This window comes from Neophocaena asiaeorientalis, unplaced genomic scaffold, assembly GCF_003031525.2.
Source record: "Neophocaena asiaeorientalis asiaeorientalis breed wild unplaced genomic scaffold, Neophocaena_asiaeorientalis_V1.1 scaffold150, whole genome shotgun sequence".
NCBI lineage: Eukaryota > Metazoa > Chordata > Mammalia > Artiodactyla > Phocoenidae > Neophocaena > Neophocaena asiaeorientalis.
In genome coordinates, this window is record NW_020176571.1 from 7741958 (window position 1) to 7763110 (window position 21153).

General features: G+C 34.4%; 1 protein-coding gene across 2 annotated transcripts; it reads left to right on the top strand.

Annotated features, from left to right (window-relative positions):
* Nucleotides 1–235: 235 nt before the first annotated feature.
* Nucleotides 236–17444, top strand: KLRD1 (killer cell lectin like receptor D1). 2 transcript variants are annotated; one of them, XM_024733252.1, is made up of 7 exons: nucleotides 236–465; nucleotides 1801–1893; nucleotides 2041–2103; nucleotides 3533–3684; nucleotides 4454–4557; nucleotides 5375–5475; nucleotides 17113–17444. In XM_024733252.1, exons 1-7 carry the CDS (start codon nucleotides 435–437, stop codon nucleotides 17166–17168), a joined length of 600 nt encoding a protein of 199 aa, XP_024589020.1. In that variant the 5' UTR covers nucleotides 236–434; the 3' UTR covers nucleotides 17169–17444. The 2 variants fall into 2 exon arrangements, with proteins under 2 accessions (XP_024589020.1, XP_024589021.1); XM_024733253.1 differs by lacking the exon at nucleotides 17113–17444 and adding an exon at nucleotides 7514–7739.
* The last annotated feature ends 3709 nt before the right edge of the window (nucleotides 17445–21153 follow it).

The following is a 21153-nucleotide window of genomic DNA, read 5'->3' on the forward strand; positions in this document are numbered from 1 at the left end:
CTCCAATAAAGATGTTAAAAAAAAAGATGTAAAAAATAAATAAATAAATAATTAAAAGTAAATAAATAAATAAATTTTTTTAAAACAGGAAAATTATGTGTGGAATTTTATTATACCAAGTAAATTTACCTTTAAATATTAAAAAAACTTCCTGTCACCTTCTTTTGTGATAGTCAAAGGGTGTGCATTGCACAAGTTCAGTGAGAATTTCCTGTATTGTGGTTCCAGAAACATTTTAGAAGATAGTGATTTTACTGCTTCTTGTTCATACTACACATCTGTGTCTCATCAGCAGACGATGCACGCACACTTGAATACACAAGTTTTCTTTTTTTAAAAATTTCTTCATACACAACTTTCAGGTTCCTTAGCCTACAGCTCAGCTCCGTGATCTAACCCAGTTCTTGAACAAGCAGCCATCGTGCCTTTCCTGCATGGACACTGGAACAACATTTCATATGGCAGGTATGTGCAGCCCAAGTCATAAAATGAAAAAATTAAAATAACTAGGAAAAATATCTTGTGGGTATGGCTAATTTGAGGCAAAGCTTTAGGACAAAAGTATACATTTTTAGGCTCCCCATGTATCTGTACTTTCTACTTTAATTTCATTTTTCTGATTCTTCATTCTGTAACTTAGAAATGATTTTGTAAAGATTTTTCCAACAGGTTTAAAGAGTGGATTCTGACAGGGATAGCTCTAAATTCTGATTGGCATCTGAATTTACCAGGAAAAATATAAACAACATAATTCTAGCATGAAAATAAATAGAGAATGTTAAATATTATCAACAAAACGTTTAAAAGTGTTTTTTTTTAATTTACCATTTGTGTTGTGACATCCCCAAAACCACCCAGATTGACAGTTGGACACATTGAACTGTTGTGAATGACAACACCCTTTGGGAGTGCGCTAATGTTAATGCAGAATCTCCTGGTGCTAAATTATTTTAGGGGAAATGCCTGTGAGCAAGTAATTTTTGGTATGAGAAGATGTAATACATGTAAAAAATGGTTCCTGTAAAAAAGTGTTTTTTTACGTATCATAATTCAATGTACTGTGAAATGAACTCAGGTTCCCAAGTTATTATCGCTACATTGGTTGGGGAACCTCTCATCACACCATGTCTTCTCTTCACGGTACAGCCTCTACAAAGCTATGAGCAGCCTGACATTTCTCAGAGTAGCGAATACACTGAGATTAGCAGAAGGACACACTCCCAAGTAGTATTAATATTATTGTAACAATGATGGAATACATGTCATTTAAATGAAAGACTCTGGGTCTAGACAAACTTTCATTTGATTTCTGACTTGGGTACTTAATAGCTCTGATTCCTTGAGAAAATAGCATTATTAATGGATCCTACATTTTCTCAGCTACCTAATGGGAATCAGATTCTCTGTCTTGTGATTTTTTTGTTGCTGTTACAAAACTAAGAGTTTGTTATATCAGCCCACAAGACCGAACTTGGTGCCTGTTGATCTCTTTTTACTACAGATCTCTAAGCTTCTTTGTCAAATTTAAAAATAAGTGGTAAGTACGGTTTGATAAGATAGAGCTGATAAAGAGGAAAAGGTATGGCTAATCTCACTGAAGAATAAAGTACATCATATAAAATTTTTGGTATTGGGTGGAGTTCTAAATGCAATGTCTTCATTTTCCAACATTTCATTGACAAAATTATTGGGTTATTAAACCAAGGAACTTTTTGGATTCTCTCACTGATTTCTGCTTTTAAGAACTTCAGCTCCTGTGTTTGTTCTTTAAATCTTTACCCTATCTCTCTTTCTTTATAGCTTTTCGGACCACTCCATGGAGGCTGATTTCTGGGGTCTTAGGAGTAATGTGCCTTTTGTTGGTGGCTGCTTTGGGAGTTTTGTTGAAAAATTGTAAGTTTTTCTAGTCAAGACTGTATAAAAAGATCAAAATTGTGATGAAACTGTCTTACAATAAAGGTTTCATTTTGCTAATGTGTAATATTTTGTTATTTCATAAATCTGTGTCTGATGAAGTAAATTTCTAATTACTTCTTACAGCATTTACTAAACAAAATGTTCAGCCAACATTCTCTCCAGGACCCTCCACAGATCTCCGGGAAGGTGGGTTCCATACTTTGGAAAACTTTAGTGCTGTTAGAGAATGAAATATTCTTGTTTTTCTCACACAGAAGCATGAAGGGATATTATGCTTATTAATGGAAATTATAGGATAGTCTCATTTTACTGCTAACTTAATTTATTAAATTACATTGAATGTGTATCATTTATATATTAAGTAATAAGGAAAATATTAGCCAGAAGTGACCTATTTTTCCTATGTGACTGCTCATGTTTAAGTAACAAAAGCAAATTACGGTAAATATTGTAGCTGATCCTAAGTGCCTGCTTGTGTTTCATAACACATACTTTGATACCTCTTTACCTGTACCTCCGCTTCTTCCATAACTCAGAAAGAAGCACAGAGATTTCTGCAATTCTAAACTCTACTTAACCAGTGAACGTCAGCTCAAAGATATTTTTAAACATATCTTTTCCTAAATGATGTCTCATCATCTTCTGTGTTCATATAGCACTTCATTCATATCTTTTTTCCCTCAGCGTTTTTCCCACTTTATTGAGATATAATTGACATATGACATCGTGTAAGTTTAAAGTGTACGATTCACTTATTACAGTATAATTGCCACCATAGCATTAACTAACACCTCCATCATGTCACACAACTATCGTGTCTTTTTGTGGTGAGAATGTTTACGAAGCTCTCTTGTAGCAACTCCCAAGTATATAAGACAGTACTGTTAGCTCTAGTTATAATGATGCAAACCAAACGTAATCATCTTCTAAATGGAAGCTCGTACCTTTTGACCAACAGCTCCCCATTTCCCCCACATCCCAGCCCCTGGTAGCCACCATTCAACTCTACAATCTCAGCACCACTCATTTGACAAAGATTTGAGTGCCTACCACATAATATGACTTTTATCACTGAGGATGGTAAACGTTGAAGACACTATCACTAGTAAACTGGACGGTCAGACTTCAAGCTAAGTGCTTGATTAACTTCATTTTGAAATAAAATATCCAGAATTATTTTCTGACTCAGGAAATATGCTAAAATGCTTTCCTCCTTTAAGTATCTCTTTTATCTAGTTCACTTTTAATTACACAGCAGAGATCAACTTTGGGTCACTTCCTCAAAAGAGGTTCTTCTAACCGCCCCCCATCCTATACTCTGCTACACAGTATTTTAACATACTGAATTTCTTGTGTATACTTACACAAATTATCATTAAATATAATTCATAAATGACTGAAGTTTGTATAATTCTGTCTGTATCTCTAGAATATAATCTTCATGAGGAAGAAGGGTCATGTCTGAGTCATTCAGATTAATATCCCCTGAACTGTGGCGTATGCAGAAAATTCTCAAAGGATAGTTGTAGAAAACATGAAATAACAAATGAGTAAACAGCACTGAAAACAACGGAATCTCCAATGTCATCAAGTCATGTTTTGTTTATTCCCTTAGGATCTGGCTGCTGTTCTTGCCGAGAAAAGTGGATTGGCTACCAATGCAGCTGTTACTTCATTTCTAGTGAATCAAAAACATGGAAAGACAGTAGAAATTTTTGTGTCTCTCATAATTCCAGTCTACTTCATATACAAAACAGAAATGAACTGGCATGTATTTAATTCTGATTTTTCTACCATTTTTTTGACCTAGGAAAATATTATCTAAGTAAGCTGAATACTTTGATTCAAGTTTTTAATCAGATAGTAAATAGGCAGTTATATTTGAACTAATTTCCTATACTTTGAAACAGTCATAAAATCTACACAAAATTTCTCAAAGATTTACATTATAGGAATGTGACAGATAAAGTACAAGAAACTTTTTAGAGAGAATTCAAAGAATAAATAATAGATCATTATTTTTATTCAAAGAACTTTGAATTTTTAGTTCATTAATTGAATTTATAATTTATTTTGTAATTATATCACCTTTGTTATCACTCTTGGAATGAATATGAAGAATATTATAAAACAATTACCCAACTCTTAAGAAAAAGTGAAAATTTTCTCTAGCTCCATGCAGAACCTGTGCTAAGATTTATCCCTCAAGATACTGTTGGTTTGGGATCAAATTTGATTGCTGATCCCCTGTGAAGGAAGTGTTCCATGAAAGCTCTAATTCCCTTTATGACGTTTTTCATTCTTTCAAGAAGTGAGATTTTGTGGTACGTTTTCCTCCATACATGAATGGGCCTGATGAATGAGAAATATGAGGCATGTGACTTGACTATACCTCCTAAATTAAAAGTTAAAAATGATTTTAGTTTGTATAATTGAAAAACTGAACCTGAATACTAGACACTGACTTTCTTAAAAGTACATGATCCCTAGAGTAGATTCAAAATAGATTAATATGTTGGTCTTTGTTTCCAAACAGTATTTTATGAACTCCATTTCCTATTTTTACTGGACTGGACTCTTTTACAGTGAAGAACATCATGCCTGGTTGTGGGAGGATAATTCTACTCTCTCCCAAGATCTGTAAGTTTCTGGCACTCAAAACCTTTTTCTGTTCTTTTTGAGTTTATCCTTAGATCTGATCAGAGAACGTAACATCCAGGAACACTGTAGGTAAGATATCCTGTTTAGGACATGAGAATACAGAAAAGAGAATTGATACAACAACAGAATAACAATTTTAGTCCCAGCCACAACACCCAAGTGTATGCTCAAGTGACATGAAGTTAGTGTACTTGTGACTCTAAAAGAGCTTTTGATATATGCTTTTATTTCCTGCCTTGGTACAAGCACTCGGATATGTATGTACATGTACAGATTCTCACATACACAAAAGCCATCCAGAGAAAAGAGTATATCCACTATTTTACTTATTCTGGTGGAGCCCAATATTCTCAGCATCATCCCATATTTCAAACATTCTGGGCTTATTTTCTGTGTATTTGTAATCTTCAAATCTCATTTTCATTCATAAACATGGGATTTACAGTACCATACAATGACAGGTTTTATGCTCTGATTTTTTTCCTAGACTAGATTAGCAGATGCATCTTAGAAGTAAAGTATATAACATACCAAAACCATTAATAACAACAGCAAAAACAAAAAAATCCCCAACTTCATTGCTATTGATTATTGATGCAATAGCTGAGTTTTTGTAACATTGTACTCTGAAATTGTGAAAACTGACTTGAATGAAAAAAAGATAATGTCTCAATGTGGTAATATCTCATTAAAATGCTTTTAAAATGTCTGTAGTTCTATCATTTAACAAAAACATCATCCTTGAACATTCTCATTTCCTTTTCCCAATATATTAAAACGTTCTTCTTCATTACAGATTTCTATCCCTTCACTCTCTAAATCCAAAGAACTGCACAATATATGGCCCAATCGAAAGTGTTATGGATGCAGACTGTGAAAGTGAATATCGTTATGTCTGTAAGCAACAGCTTATTTAGATGTTTCTTGGGGCAGAAGGGGTGTGCAATGAAGATTCAGTTTACTTAGAATGGTAACATATATTACTAACTACCTACTTCTGGGATCTGTAAAGTGTTTCAATTTGTGTCTTATCAATCATAATTTTCATGTATTTGAAAATGTGTTTAAGTTTTTTATCAAGATATAATTGACATATAACATTACGTTAGCTTCAAGTATACAACATGACAATAACTAGACACTAGGTCTAATTAACATCCATCATCATATATAGTTATAATTTTTCAATTTTGCCATGTCTTAAAATTGATGAAATGTGTGCCTACACCTAAAATTATAGTCAAGATAAATAATTTCATGAATATTAATGTATATGGTAAATAGTGAATTTAATAGTTTATGCATATATTCTTGGAAATTCTCTCTGCAGAAGTTTAAATAAAACTTAATTCATGCCAAATAATATATATCACATCATATCAGTCCTTTGTATGGCGTACTAAGTTGAGAAGTCCCATCCTCATCTCTCTTTTTCTGGAAGTAAAAATAATTTTAGTGTTCCTTTTCAATTCTTTCTGGATATCTATACATCTATATGTTCTAATTTAGAGCTGAAAGTGCCATATAATAGTTTCTTCATATGTATCACCTGGCCTCAGAGGGGAACACACTTGTGTGTCTTCTCTTGATGCTACAGAGTTCTGCAGAACAGTTGGAAGTCTTTGGCCAAATATATGGTCTCACGTGATTGCTTTCATATTTTACAAGAGGAAAGGGCATCTAAGCCCTGATCATATAAATTTATAATACTTACTTCTTTACTCCACATATTTTTCTTGCCTATGCTTATCCATCAGTAAAAAAAAAACCATTCTTACATGTACATTGAAGATTTTAATCTCTAGCCAGTCCCCAAAGCCTTTTCCTAAAAGTATGTACCAAAAACTAAATACTGTAAGATGTTACAGAAAAACCCGAATGAACTTTTGGGCCAACCCAATAATTACCCTTTTTTGGGGGTGGAGGAGGGGCTAGCTCATTTTATTGAAGGATTTCTAAATAGGTAAAAGAAAGGGTGGGAACACAATGAGTTCTGATGCCCATCTGACCTGGAAGAGATTTTCCCAACCTCACAGATATCAAAAGCCAATTCCCTTTTTGTAATTGTTGCATCTACATCTTAAAAATTGTGTATTGACATCTATATTTGCTCTCTAGTTTTATATTTTAATTAAATAATAATAATTAAGAACCCAAAGTTGATTTTTAAAATACAAAGAGTCAGGAAGAGGAAAGAGCCTCTTATGTTTTATTTCTCAAAATATAAATATAATAGTACTACAACTTGAACTCTTCACGTTCTTGTATGCAGGTTGACTTAGGAAAAATGCACTTAAGTTATACTATGCAAAATTCAGGATAGACTATAACATCTTTCAAATGTTTAACTTGGACTAAGTGAACATGCATTGCACTTTCTAGATATTTGAAATGTTTTGCCTTTGCTGTCCATGTGATTTTCATAATAATATAGTTTAATTGAATTTAAAAAGAACATTATAGGCAAGCTTATAATGAAAATAAATACTTTTCTGTTCCAACTGTCCCATCAATCTGTCCTCTTCCCACAAAAATTTCCTCTGAGATTTTTGTGTGTTTCTTTTTTTTTTTCCTACCTAGAGTAGTTTTCTCTGTAATGAACCAAGGATAGTCTATTTTCATAATTTTTGTCCAGGATGAATCTCAACTCTGTTTATTTAGCCACATTAAAGTATAGGTTCAAATTGTTACTTTCATATCATCACACTATAAAATGTCCAGAGTTCAATCAGCCTTTTTTTTTTTTTCTGAGAACTCATGAACATTTATTACAATGCTGCAAGAACAATGAGGGAATGGAAGGTGTTAAATATGACAGATGATGTCTAATTTCAGAGAGTAATCTATGTCAACATTGTCTCCATTGAGGGAAGAAAATTCCTGTTGCCACCCAATTATAGCTCAGATGTTTTTTTAAGCTCCCATATCTTTTCAGGGCATTGTGATGAAAAGTGCTGATTTGAATGAAGAGTACTGGTCACCCATGGCAGTGGCCTGCTCACATCTGGCCCCATCATACTAATCACAGTCAATCCAGGACCATCTGACCCATTGCATTTTATTTTTTCTGCCACTCTTACCTGCATTCTGCTTTCCTGCATCCTGAAAATATCTTTGTAGTCTTTGGGATGGGAACAACATTTTTTTTTTTTTTTTTTTTTTTTTTTTTGTGGACCCGTGTCCCCTGCATCGGCAGGCGGACTCTCAACCACTGCACCACCAGGGAATCCCAAGGGAACAACATTTTTTATAGAAAGGTTTTGCACAAAATATTTTTTCCCTCTGACATGACATTTCTGATATATTGTCTGGAGAGAGACATTTATTTTTCTTTTGCTCTCTGTTTTTTGCTATGAAATGGACTAATGTACATGGAAGGATCTAGTTGAATGACTGTCTCAATGTTGGATATAGAAGAAAAGGAAGAGGGTAAGGAAATTTGTAAAAAACACACAATATAACAAAATAATATTGCCAAAAGTCAGTTTATTCTTTCTTAATTTCATCCTGTTGCTTTGAATGTGTTATCCATTACCCTGAATGTATGTAATATGGGTTATGTATTGTTGCATAACAAATTACACTAAATTTAGAAACTTAAAACAACATGTTTATTATCTCACACTATCTATGGATCAGGAACTAGGCACAGCTTAATTGTGTTCTTTGTTCAGGGCCTCACAAGGCTGGAACCAAGGTCTTGGCCAGGCAGTATTCTCATCTGAAACAGAGTCCTCTTCCAAGCTCATTCACCCTTTGGCCAGAATTTCATTCCTTGTGGTTGTAGGACTGAGACCCACAGCTCCCCTCTCCTCCCCATAGGCAGTCACACCAGGGCTCCTTTCTTCTTCCAGGACAGGGGAGAGCACCCCTGACTCCTCTCTTTATGACCTCTAGGTCTGTTTTAAGTGTTCACCCAATGAGGTTAGGTCCACCCGTAATAATCTCTCTTTTGATTAACTGAAAGTTGACTAATTTGGAACCTTAGTTACAGCTGAAAAATAGCTTTATTTTTGCCATTTAGTGTAATCTAATCACAGCAGCATTCCATCATCTTCACAAATCTCACTGGAATTTAAGGGGAGGGGATTATATAGATGCACACCAGGGCTTGAGTATTTTGGGGGTCATCTTAGAGCTCTGCCTACCATACCAACATACCCTTAAAAATATGTCATAACTGCTACTTCATAGCTTATTGAATTTTTTGAAAGACTTTTCTCTCTTTTTAAAAATGTTTATTTATTTATTTATTTATTTTTGGCTGCGTTGGGTCTTCGTTGCTGCTCTCCGGCTTTCTCTAGTTGCGGCGAGCAGGGGCTACTCTTCCTTGTGGTGCACAGGCTTCTCATTCGGTGGCTTCTCTTGTTGCAGAGCACAGGCTCTAGGCTCGTGAGCTTCAGTAGTTGTGGCACAAGGGCTTCAGTATTGTGGCTCATGGGCTCTAGAGCACAGGTTCAGTAGTTGTGGCACACGGGCTTAGTTTCTCTGCGGCATGTGGGATCTTCCCGGACCAGGGCTCAAACCCGTGTCCCCTGCATTGGCAGGTAGATTCTTAATCACTGTACCATCAGGGAAGTCCCCATAGCTTACTGAATTCCAACACTGCCTTTTGATTCCTGATAACTAAGAATTTGGTTCACATATGTCATGACAAGTAATCTTTTTCTATTTATTCCAATATATTATTAATTCTTAGTTCCTCTGTTAGTGAATCTGAATTTGCTTAATGAAAATAGAGTTATTTTACAGCTAGACTGAGACAGCTCTTTGCTTATCTCCAGAGAGGCTTGAGAGTTGTTTTTGACTGTTGGCCATGATAAGGGCAGTGAGTTAACTAACTAACTGAATAATGATTTATGATAAATTTTTTAGAGGTTCAGAATTCCTGAGTGGAACGTATGACTAATTTGTTTATTGATAACTTTCACTTGAGGTAATCAGTTAGATATCCTATCTTTGCTATGTGACTAGACTCTGCAGGAAACTTCTGCCTGAGCTCTCCTGAAACCAAGTTTCAACACACGTACGTCAGCACAAATAATAGCAGTTTCATTCAGAGATGATGAATCATGTCTTCAGACAAATAAGAACATAGGGAAGCTTGTTCCTGGATGTTTCTTTGTGTTTTTTTTTCCTGGATGTTTCTTTGAATTATCTTTCTCCTGTCGTCTTATATTATTTGCCTTTATTAAAAGCGTTATGTGATTATGCTCATTGGAGCCTTTTGATTTATTTCAATTATCTAAACCTGGAAATCTTTGGAACATTTAAACCACCTTTTTCATTTCCATAATTTTGGAACTTTTGAAACTTTTTATATCCTAGTGTAGGGGTTGGAAAACTTTCTCGAAAGAACTGGATCATAAATAGTTTCAACTTTGTGAGCCAGTCTCTGTTGAAACTACTCAACTCTGTCTCTGTAGTGCAAAAGAAGACATTGATAATACAAAAGTTAATGGTTTAGCTGCATTACAAAAGAACTTTATTTACAAAAACAGATGGTGAGACAAATTTGATCTACAGGCCATAGTTAACCAACCTGTCAAAATGTGTAAAAGGAGAATATATAGGCATCAGTGCTACTCTACACTTTGCCTTATCCTTCTCCAGGTTGAATCTTACAGTTGTAAATGTACTTATAAATTTTGATGTACAAAAACAGTTGTATCTTATATCATCAGTATGTACTAGCTACTATAAAACCTATATTTTATAATCCAATGTGATAATCTTCTTCTGTATGTTTCTTACTTCGTCCAGCGTTAAAATTGTTAGACTTGCATTTTTTTCAGCCATTATAGGCTAGAGTTGTTTGTTAGAACACTAAATAAATAACAACATTTACACTAAATAAATAACAACATTTATTTCTGAGGCTACCAGAAAGCAAATGCATACATGGAAAACTGTCACATCAGGTTAATATTTTAGAATGCTTATTCACTGAGAACTGTCATACGAGCTTTTAGTGGCTCAGAGTGTGAAATAGATTTTAAGTAGGGATCTAAAAGAAAGGATACTTTAAAAAATATACTAACTAAATCACCAGTTTTGTGTTGTAAAGATGGTTGCCTGATTCTAAATATCCCCCAGCCTTCCCCCTAATCCATAAAATCAATAAGGAAAACAAATAAAACCACAGAAGACCCATGCCCTTTCAGCATGTCCAGAGACACAGAGCATCACAACCTTCAAATTATCTGTTAGTAGAAATAAAAAAATGTTAACAGAGCTCTTGCTCCAGACTACTACTGAATGCCTATGGTGCAGGTTAGGGAAATTAGTTCTTAAAATAATCTATGAAAAAGTGAAAATAGAGGACATAGATGAAGTATAGGCATAATCAACCTATAAAGATAAAATTGCAACAATAAATTCCAAAATACTTAACATAGGTTGGGACTTGGTAGTTCATAGCACTGGGGAAGGGTTTGAAATGTAAGACAGGAAGTGAGAAACTTGGAAAATATTTTTTTGCCTTTGGAGATGCAGATAACAAAAATAGGGTGGTACCTCTTAGAGCTATGAGCGTGAAAAGCGAAAACGTAATTTGGAGGATTTAAGGATGCTGGGAAAATGAAAGAGAAAAAAAGACACACCTTTGCCCTCCTCACTTCCATAGCAGTACCATCGATGAAGGAAACTGCAAAGAATAGGGCAGAACTGACAGAAGAAGGAGCTCTCTAACTAGGAACCTTGACCATTAAATAAATAGGAATAGAAAAAAACAGATTACGTCTACATAAAACCACTCTAAAAATTCAAGAATGTGAATTTAATATTTTATACCTACAAAAAGTCATCCACCTAAAAAGGGAAACAACCATAACGCTGAAGAAAACTGTAATATACTACTGCAAATTAAATTAGATATACTCCTACCATCATAAAAAGAAAGGAAAGGCAAAAAAAAAAAAGAAAAGAAAAGGTTGAAGTAAAGCAGAAGTTGATCATACTCAGGAAAGTAACAGAATGCTAAAAGTAAAGTGATGAATAAAGATTTACAAGGCAAAAGGAAGCAAAAAGACCTCAGGGGTTGGAATCCTGATACTAGGTGAAGACATATACCTAAAGAGAATTCAATGAGACAAAGAAAGACACTTTATAATGTTAAAAGCCAAATGCTACCATGAAGATTAAATAGTTCTGAATCCATCCAGCAAATAACAGTGACTATATAATATAAAAATTATAGGAGATGAAAAAAGAAATGCATAGTGTCACTTTAGTAAAAGGTGACTTTAACAGGTCACTCTCAATATAAGATAGAAAGTTTGGACAAAAAAAATAAGTTATATTATAGATGATCTAAATAATATAGTTAATATGGTAGATATTCTGGACACATATTGACCACTATACATAGATAATAGAAAATGTAACTTCCTTCCAAATGCACCTGAAACATCTGCAAAGATTGAATATACAAAACTTTTGAAGAAAGTAAAAATGTATGGATACTTCCTTAACTGGATAAAGTACATGTATATACTTTACTTATGTGTGTGTGTGTATATGTGTATGTGTGTGTGAATTCTAAAGCCAGCATTTTATTTTGTAGAAATCTTATGAAAAAAAATGTAAAATATTCCTGAAAGACAAAAAATAGGCTTTAAAAACGTAAATCTATCTCCTGGTTTTGGTTAGGACCTTTTCTTAATTTATAAATTTGTAGTGATACCAATAAAAATCCAATGACTGATGGATCTGGGTAAGCTGACACTGAAGTTCATATGGAAAAATAAGCACATAGAATGTACATACAGTCTACATGACTATAAAAGTATAGCTATGAGGAAGTACTAGACCTACTAATTATTAAGACACACCTCAAAAGCCTCCAGTTAAAACAGTGTAGTTGGTAATGACACACAAATCAGCAAACCAGAGAAATAGAATAAGAAGGCCAGAAATAGTCTCAACTACATACAGAAATTTAGATTATGATAAAGACAGTGTTCTCAAATCATAGGCTTTTTAATAGATGTTGTTGTATGGACAACTGGATAGCCATTTGTAAAAGGTTAAACTAGATATATGTGCAGCTAGAAATCACTCAGAGTACAACTTTCACTAGCACTAAGAAAAGGATAAGTTTCCAAAAGTAATTTTATTAGTGACAATGTAAAGCAGTTGAGATTTAAAAGTGCTAGAGGCTTAGACAAAGCTGAATTTGAATTCTTAGTTCAATTTTGACTACATTTGAAGCTTTGAGCAAATAATTTTATTACCAGAGCCTCAAATTTTCATCTACACGTTGAAAATATCTACCTCGTGAATTTAATGAGAAGTAAAAAATGTACTTGAAAAGCAAGCATATAAAACAGAAATGAGAACATAGCAGATGCTCAGTTAATAACTGAGGTAGCTTGCTGCTTTCTTACTCCAAATTTCTAAATTATTGGTAATTTTATTATCTTACCCTTTACCTTACCCCTTATAATATGGTGTAAAGGATCATGTCCAACTTATTTGGTCATATCCCCTGAGCACTTTACACTCCTCTGATGGAGGTAGATAAGAAAATGTAAGAATAATCTCACTGAAGGATAAAGTACTCCACTTAAAAATTATGGAGTTAGGGGTCTGAACAGAACATCTTCCTTTTCCAGTGTTTCATTGCTCAAATGGCTATGTATCAAATAAATGACTAAAAGACATATCCATATATTTATTACGCAGATCCTGGAGCCTTTTGAATTCTCCCCCGGTGGTTTCCATTTTTAAGACCTCCATCTCTTGACTGATTCTCTCTTCTCTTTCTTCCTCTGCATCTTCTTAGACTGTTCCATTAAGGTTTATTTCTGAGACTCTAGGACTGCTGCACCTTTTATTGAATTACAGCATGACTCATTTAAAAGTGGTTAATTTTCTTCTGGAGAAGCTTTTTGAGACTCAAAGCTTTTCAGAAGCATTTTTACCATAAAGGTTTTATTTCACCAATATATAACATTCGTAAAATTTCATGTATTTCCTGAAACTTGAACCTAATCACGTAAATATCTAATGCTTTCTTACAGCATTTTCTAAACACATTTTCCAGGCAATATCCTCTCCAGGAACCACCATCACCATGTAGGTTTCAATATTTGTAAACCAACCCCAGTGGTTGGTTTAAATCTGAAAATAGAGGTTTTCCTGTACTCCACCACTCAGGAGCATGAGGGAATATAACAGTAATAAACCTTCTCTTTCTTCATTGTAGGAGGCTCTAGAGTGCAGGCTCAGTAGTTGTGGCTCGTGGGCTCTAGAGCGCAGGCTCAGTAGTTGTGGTGCACGAGCTTAGTTGCTCCACAGCATGTGGGATCTTCCCAAACCAGGGCTCGAACCTGTGTCCTCTGCATTGGCAGGCAGATTCTTAACCACTGCACCACCAGGGAAGCCCTCATTTTAATATTGAGGAGATTTCTGTGCCACTTGAAATTATAAAGTACATTATTTTATGAATATTCTGATCTTAATTTTCTATGTTAAATACATAGTATTTTTTTTCACCATACTTCTTTTCTTAGCAATTATCTCAACACAGATTTAAATGAAGATTGACACCAAATAATACACAACTTTATTTCAGTGCTTCATGTGATCTACTAACTTGGGAAGTTCTACGTCACTTTTCTGAAAAGAAAAATGATGTCAATGATTTATTCGTCTCACTCTTTCTGAACGAAAATGTGGATTTTTTAAAAAAAAATTTAGAGCTGAAAATGTATACAACAGTTTGCTAATATATTTTATCTGTGATACTGTGATATTATAAGAAATGTATGTTTGGTCTCCCTCCCTGGTACCTGATTCAGAGTTTCTAAAACCCTCATAATTTCCTGAGTGAAGTGTGAAGGGAGCATCTTTTGTGGTTCATGGTAAGCCCCTTTCAACCATTTCTAAATTTATGCTAATGAAGTGACTCTTGGATAACCAGGGCTGGTTGTCTGAGGAACCAACCATATGGATTAGAAAGTTGGAACTTTCAGCCCCACCCTCAAACCTACAGGAAGGGGAAGAAGGGCTGGACATGAATTCAATCACCAATAACCAGTGATTTAATCAACCATGCCTACATGACGAAGCCTCCACAAAAACCCTCAACAAAGAGATTCATAGAGGTTCTGGGTTGGTAAACACATCCGTATGCTGGAAGGGTGGTGCACCTGTCTAGAGCGGGCGTGGAAGCTCCCTGGCCTTTACACATACTTTGTCCTATGCATTTCTTCCATTTGGCTGTTAGTGAGTGAAATCAAGTCTCCCTAAAACCAAGTTCCCTTACTGAGTTTATGATTAATCTTTGATTAATCATATGATTAATATGTATATCTATATATTTATATGTCTCTCTCTATATATATATCATTTGAGAGAAAAGGGAATAAAAGTATGAGTGACTGAGTGGGGAAAGGGGACAGAGAGGAAAGGAAGGGAGAAAGAATTGAAGAAAAAAGAGATGCTAGGGGGGAAATAAAATGAGCTCGAGTAGTCTTAAAGAAACTATTCTAATTATTATTTATTTTTAGTAATTTCATTATTATTATCACTGTTATTATTAGATATGACATTTTATGATAACATCGTTAAGTGGTATAGAGGTTTAAAGAAAATAAATGAAATACAAAATTTCACCAGGGTAAAGCATAATCAACCTTTTCATAGATGTGTTTTGTGACTATGAATAACTTGGGTATATTATCCTTTAGTATGAGAGTAAAAACATTTCACATAGATTCCTATCAAATTTTCTAAAATGTTTTAATCAGGAAAAATATTTTTCAATTTTTTCTCGAATTAGAGTTTATTTAGTACACAATACGTTAGTTTTGAAGATAAATTTAACTTTTTTATACTTTGTGTAGAAATCTAATAAACAATTGCAGCAGTAACAAAGAATCATAAGATGTATCAAGAAATTCATAATACAGTGGGGAGACCTTAATGAAAAAAGATAAGAGAAGATAACTAATGGAATGGTGACAAATGAAGAATAATGAGAATAATTGAAAGAAGAGGTGAATTGTTATTGAAGGATCTGGAAGTTTTATTAAAGGTGGTGGAATCTGATTTACAGATTGAACAAACTAAAATTATAATCAGCAAATACAGGAGGAAAATGTACTAGAGAAGGAAGAATTTGAGCAAAACATTGAGATTGGAGAAGTGCTTATGGTATGCTGAAAAAGAACAAGTGTGTCAGTGGAATTGTGGGGAAAATGGAAATAGGTCGAAGTGAAAGATGAGACTGAAAAGAAAGCAGGAACAAGTGAAACTGTGGAAAAATGTGAATGCCAGGCTGTAAAGATAAATTTCAGTTGACAGACTCCAGGTCCATCCACCTGACTACAAATAGCTCAATTTCATTTCTTTTTATGGCTGAGTAATATTCCATTGTAGATATGTGCCACATCTTCTTTATCCATTCATCTGTTGATGGACACTTAGGTTGATTCCATGTCCTGGCTATTGTAAATACAGCTGCAATTAACATTTTGGTACATGACTCTTTTTGAATTATGGTTTTCTCAGGGTATATGCCCAGTAGTGGGATTGCTGGGTCATATGGTAGTTCTATTTGTAGTTTTTTAAGGAACCTCCATACTGTTCTCCATAGTGGCTGTATCAATTTACATTCCCACCAACAGTGCAAGAGTGTTCCCTTTTCTCCACACCCTCTCCAGCATTTACTGTTTCTAGATTTTTTGATGATGGCCATTCTGACCAGTGTAAGATGATATCTCATTGTAGCTTTGATTTGCATTTCTCTAATGATTAATGATGTTGAGCATTCTTTCATGTGTTTGTTGGCAATCTGTATATACTGTATGCTAACACATATATATGGAATCTAAGAAAAAAAAATGTCATGGGGTAGGACAGGAATAAAGACACAGACCTACTAGAGCATGGACTTGAGGATATGGGGAGGGGGAAGGGTAAGCTGTGACGAAGTAGGAAAGTGGCATGGACATATATATACTACTGAACGTAGGGTGGATAGCTAGTGGGAAGCAGCTGCATGGCACAGGGAGATCAGCTAGGTGGTTTGTGACCACCTAGAGGGGTGCGATAGGGAGGGTGGGAGGGAGGGAGATGCAAGAGGGAAGAGATATGGGAACATATGTATATGTATAACTGATTCACTTTGTTGTAAAGCAGAAACTAACACACCCATTGTAAAGCAATTATACTCCAATAAAGATGTTTTAAAAAAATTTTCAGTTGAGAGAGTTCAGTAAAGCCATCAGATCATCTTTTGCATTTTTTCTTATTAGTAAATGACATTTATAGATTTGCAATTGTGAATAGACAATATTAAGAAGACTAAAAGTGATATACCATACCAACGCATTAAGTAACATTTAGAAAATAATATTTTTTCATTCTTGATATATTTTCATATTTGTAATTATATTCTAATCACTAGTTATTCAAGTTCATTCCCAACACTATTTTATTCAACACCAATTTTACTTATGGATTTCATAATTTACATGAATTTAAAATGTATTTTTCTGTTTATTTTCTTGTATCTCTTCCCTACAGTAATGAGTGATGAAGGTGTAACTTACTCCGATTTGCAACTTCAGCCATCATCTTAGCCACAGAGAAGGCAAAGACTTGAAATTCCTAAGAGAAAAGGTCTCTTGTGTTTCAGACATCAATGCATTTTGTGTTTTCTACACTTTATCTTAAATTGCACTTAAAAATATGCAAAATTATGCATTATCATGCTCATATGCACACACACGTAATTTAAATATTTTTCTTTTATTTTAAAAGATTTTTTTTTGATGTGGACCATTTTTTTAAAAGTCTTTACTGAATTTGTTACAATACTGCTTCTGTTTTATGTTTTGGTTTTTTGGCCACAAGGCATGCGGGATCTTAGCTCCCCGCCCAGGGATCTAACCCGCACCCCCTGCATTGGAAAGCGAAGTCTTAACCACTGTACCATCAGGGAAGTCCCTAAATGTTTTTCTTTTACTAAACAAGGAAAATAAGCACGTTTGAAGGAAAATTGACTTTTTCCCTATGAGAGCCCATAATTTTAACTATGTTGTAAACATTACATCAATATTTTTAGAATGAGTAAAATATTTGGGGATTGAAATATGTTATTTATCATTTTCTGTCATTTGAGATATCAATGCTATATAATAGGATATTTGTGAAATAGAGAAGTGATAAAATGTAGAGGTAATTTCACTATTCTAACACAGTTGCTGTGACTTAGGGATTAATTTTCTTGTTTTCCTGATTTATATATTTGCTAACTTAGTGTGTTCAAAGTGTATCTTTTTCAAGTGTCATGCTTCTCACACACACTGCAGTGCTATTACTTTACTGGTATGTATGCCTATATGGACTTTGACTATCTTCCTATCATTTGAAATTTGCTTTAATTTGTATTTTCCCTGTTGCTAATTTGCATTCCTTGGATGTTTTAAATTAATAAGTGGAATGATTAGAAGTGTGCTGTGTATTAATGTGCTAGTTCTGTTTTGTCTTACATGAAATGGATATTCATGACTTTGGCTACGATGTATTATTTTTAACTAGGGCCTCAATTGGTTGCCTTCCAATTTTTTAGATTGTTAATTATTACAATGTTATTTATGATATACACATATACCATGTGGCTAATGATGAATTCATTAATTCAATTTTGCTTAATATATTGTTAACAATTTTTAAAAAGCCCTTTTACACCTTATACACTCTGCCTGTTATGGATTCAGAAATTTCCTTTTTTTATTTCTCATGAACTATTCATCTTACTAGTGTATGTACTTCTTACCAATGTAGTTACCATTAGATTTGTATGGGAAGTCTAATGGTCTGGGAACACTTTATTGATGATATTATTAATTGTGTGTATATGCATAAGTATGTGTTAAATGACATACTTCACCATTGTTCTTGTTTTTCCATATGTCAAAACAGAATGAGTTAGAGTCATTATCCTGTCTTTTAACTTTACCTAACAATATTTCTTAGTTTTTCCCTGCTTATAAAGTGCTTTTACATATGGAAATCAATTACAAATGAACTCCACAAGGTAAGTTTCTTTTTTACACCCAATATACAAACATAAGCAGAGACATGGTGGTTAAATGGCATGTTACAGACACTGGAGTCTGTAATTGTTGGAAGTCAGTCTTTACCTGCGAAGTTCAAGGCCTTTTCTTCCTCTGATGACTCTCAACTAACTCTTCAACAAGGAGCTGGATGTTTTTCTTTTTCTAGTTTTAACTAAATTTCTTAAAATACAACCTTTGCTATGTACCTCACTCAGGAAACTACAGCTAAGGATTGATGTATGTGATGGTAAATGTTTCACTTCACATTGTGAACACAAGAACCTATCAGTATTTCTTGAAATGTTAGTTGAAGATAATTTTGACCCTCGGGTTTCACTGTTTATAAAGCAAAGGTCAAATTCTTTTCCAGATATTGGTGATGGGTTCATGGCCATAAAGAAAAAATATGAGGGAAGAGTATAGTCGTTTCTTACAGGTATTATTATTCTCAAAGTGCTACATAATTAATACGCAAAATTATAATTTACCAAAAAGAAAGAAAAAGGAGGTAACATGGGACATTAATTATATCACCAAAAATAACATAAGTAAAATTTGTACATATGCCTTTTAAATTATTTTTACATATATATAATTATATGAGTGCATACATAAAAACATTAAAATAATACCATATATTACTTAAATAAACTTATTTTTTCTTTTAACAAAATACAAGTTTATAACTTTTGTTTTCACATGATATAAAATGCTTACTTTCACTATTCTTTAAATATTGGACTGTCTGTAGTTGCAGCTTACCCTCTTGTCTTTCATATTTACATATACTCCCTACTGATTCACCTAGTCTTCTGGCTGTAAATATCATCTAACTGCTAATGACTCAAAATTTATATCAATCTTGGATTTCTATGCTCGCTGTCATGATTACATAAATGTTTTGCACAAATTTGACATTTGAAGTGAAAGATATGGGATTCAGCCAGATGAATACAGGTTGGCCACAGGTCCACTGTTTTTCATTGATTCCACCTTGACAAGTAGGTTTGATAATATTAAAGACTCGGAAGAATGCAAAGTCAAGAAATTCAAGTTTAAGGAGTTTAAGAAGACATACATGTATTATCAAAGTTTGGAGCAAAGGCCTAGAGGATCTGAAGGGTAAAATCTGCTGTGTCACCTCTACTGAGAAGTCCATGGAGCAAGTTATTCATCTCAGATTCCATGTTTTCTATTCAGATTATGTTCTTATTTTCATTATGTACTTAGAAGTTTCAAATCTCTACTGAAATGTCCCATATGTTTATGTCAGTTTCCATCTTTCCTACTAGGTGCTTTAACCTGTCAATCACTGTTATTTCAAATTCCCTGCCTAGAAATTACAATGGATCCATCTCCAGATCTGGTTTTTAATGTTTTATCTTTAAAAAATGTTCTACTCAGTGCAGAATTCATTGCTCAGACAGGTGGATTTTCTGTCTCTTTCATTGTGGCATCTGTCCCGTATTGGTAGATTTTGTGTGTGAGGCAATTTCCTTTCTCTCCCCCAGAGGAGGTCCTCTGCTCTGTACAATTTCAGGATCCTGGGCAGAAGATGGTTTTCTGTCCCTTCTCTAGAAGCAGGTGGTTCCTGCCTATTGTCAGTGCAGGGTACAGGGTGGGCTAGATTTCTACTTTTTCCTCCAGTAGCAGGTGAACTCTTCCTAGAATGGGTGAGGTGGCGGGTGGTGGAACATTTATTAATCCTTCCCCAGGGGCAGCTTGTTTTTATTGGGGTCCTGGAGTCTGGACACCCACGGCACCAGGTGGGTTTTATGTTTGTCCCTCAAGGACAGACATTAACCACCTTGTACATAGGCAGGGCTGAGAGCAGAGATGGTCCTCTCCAGATTTACCCACTACACCCACAAATTTTGGCAGATCCTGTAGACCTGCATCAGAGAGAGGGGGTTCTCTCAGCTTCCCAGTGGAAGCCAACAGAGAATAATTGGCAGTTGGGTGTGAATTCCCATTAGTCTATGGCTACAAGAGATTCTAAAGTCTCATGATAGCCTGCTCTTAGCCTTGAAGATTTGTTGAAATTCTTCACTGTTTTATGACAGCCACTATTCCTCCTATGCTTTGCCAAAGGTGAAATAGAGTTTGTGTCCTGTCTTTCCAAGGAAGCGGGGCTTCACCTCTTTAGAATTCAAATCACCTGATCACTTTTTAAATTCAGCTGCTTCATTCCCTCAAAATGAGTCATGATTTTGTACATTACCTTCCTTTCCTGTATGTTTAGGATGTGAGCTATATTGTTGTATAGTTTACTACACCTAAAACAGAAGAACTCTAAATAAACATTTAGAAGCTGATGTCACAAGGTTTATTCATCTCTTTCTACAGATCATCTTAATCCATCTTCTTCATGGAAATTTGTTGCAGTGATTCTGTGGATCGTTTGCCTGGGGCTTCTTTCATCTGTTGTATACTTAGCCATTGAGTGTAAGTCACAATGTGAAATAGAAGTTTGCTTTTCCATTACTCACACAGTGAAATCTTT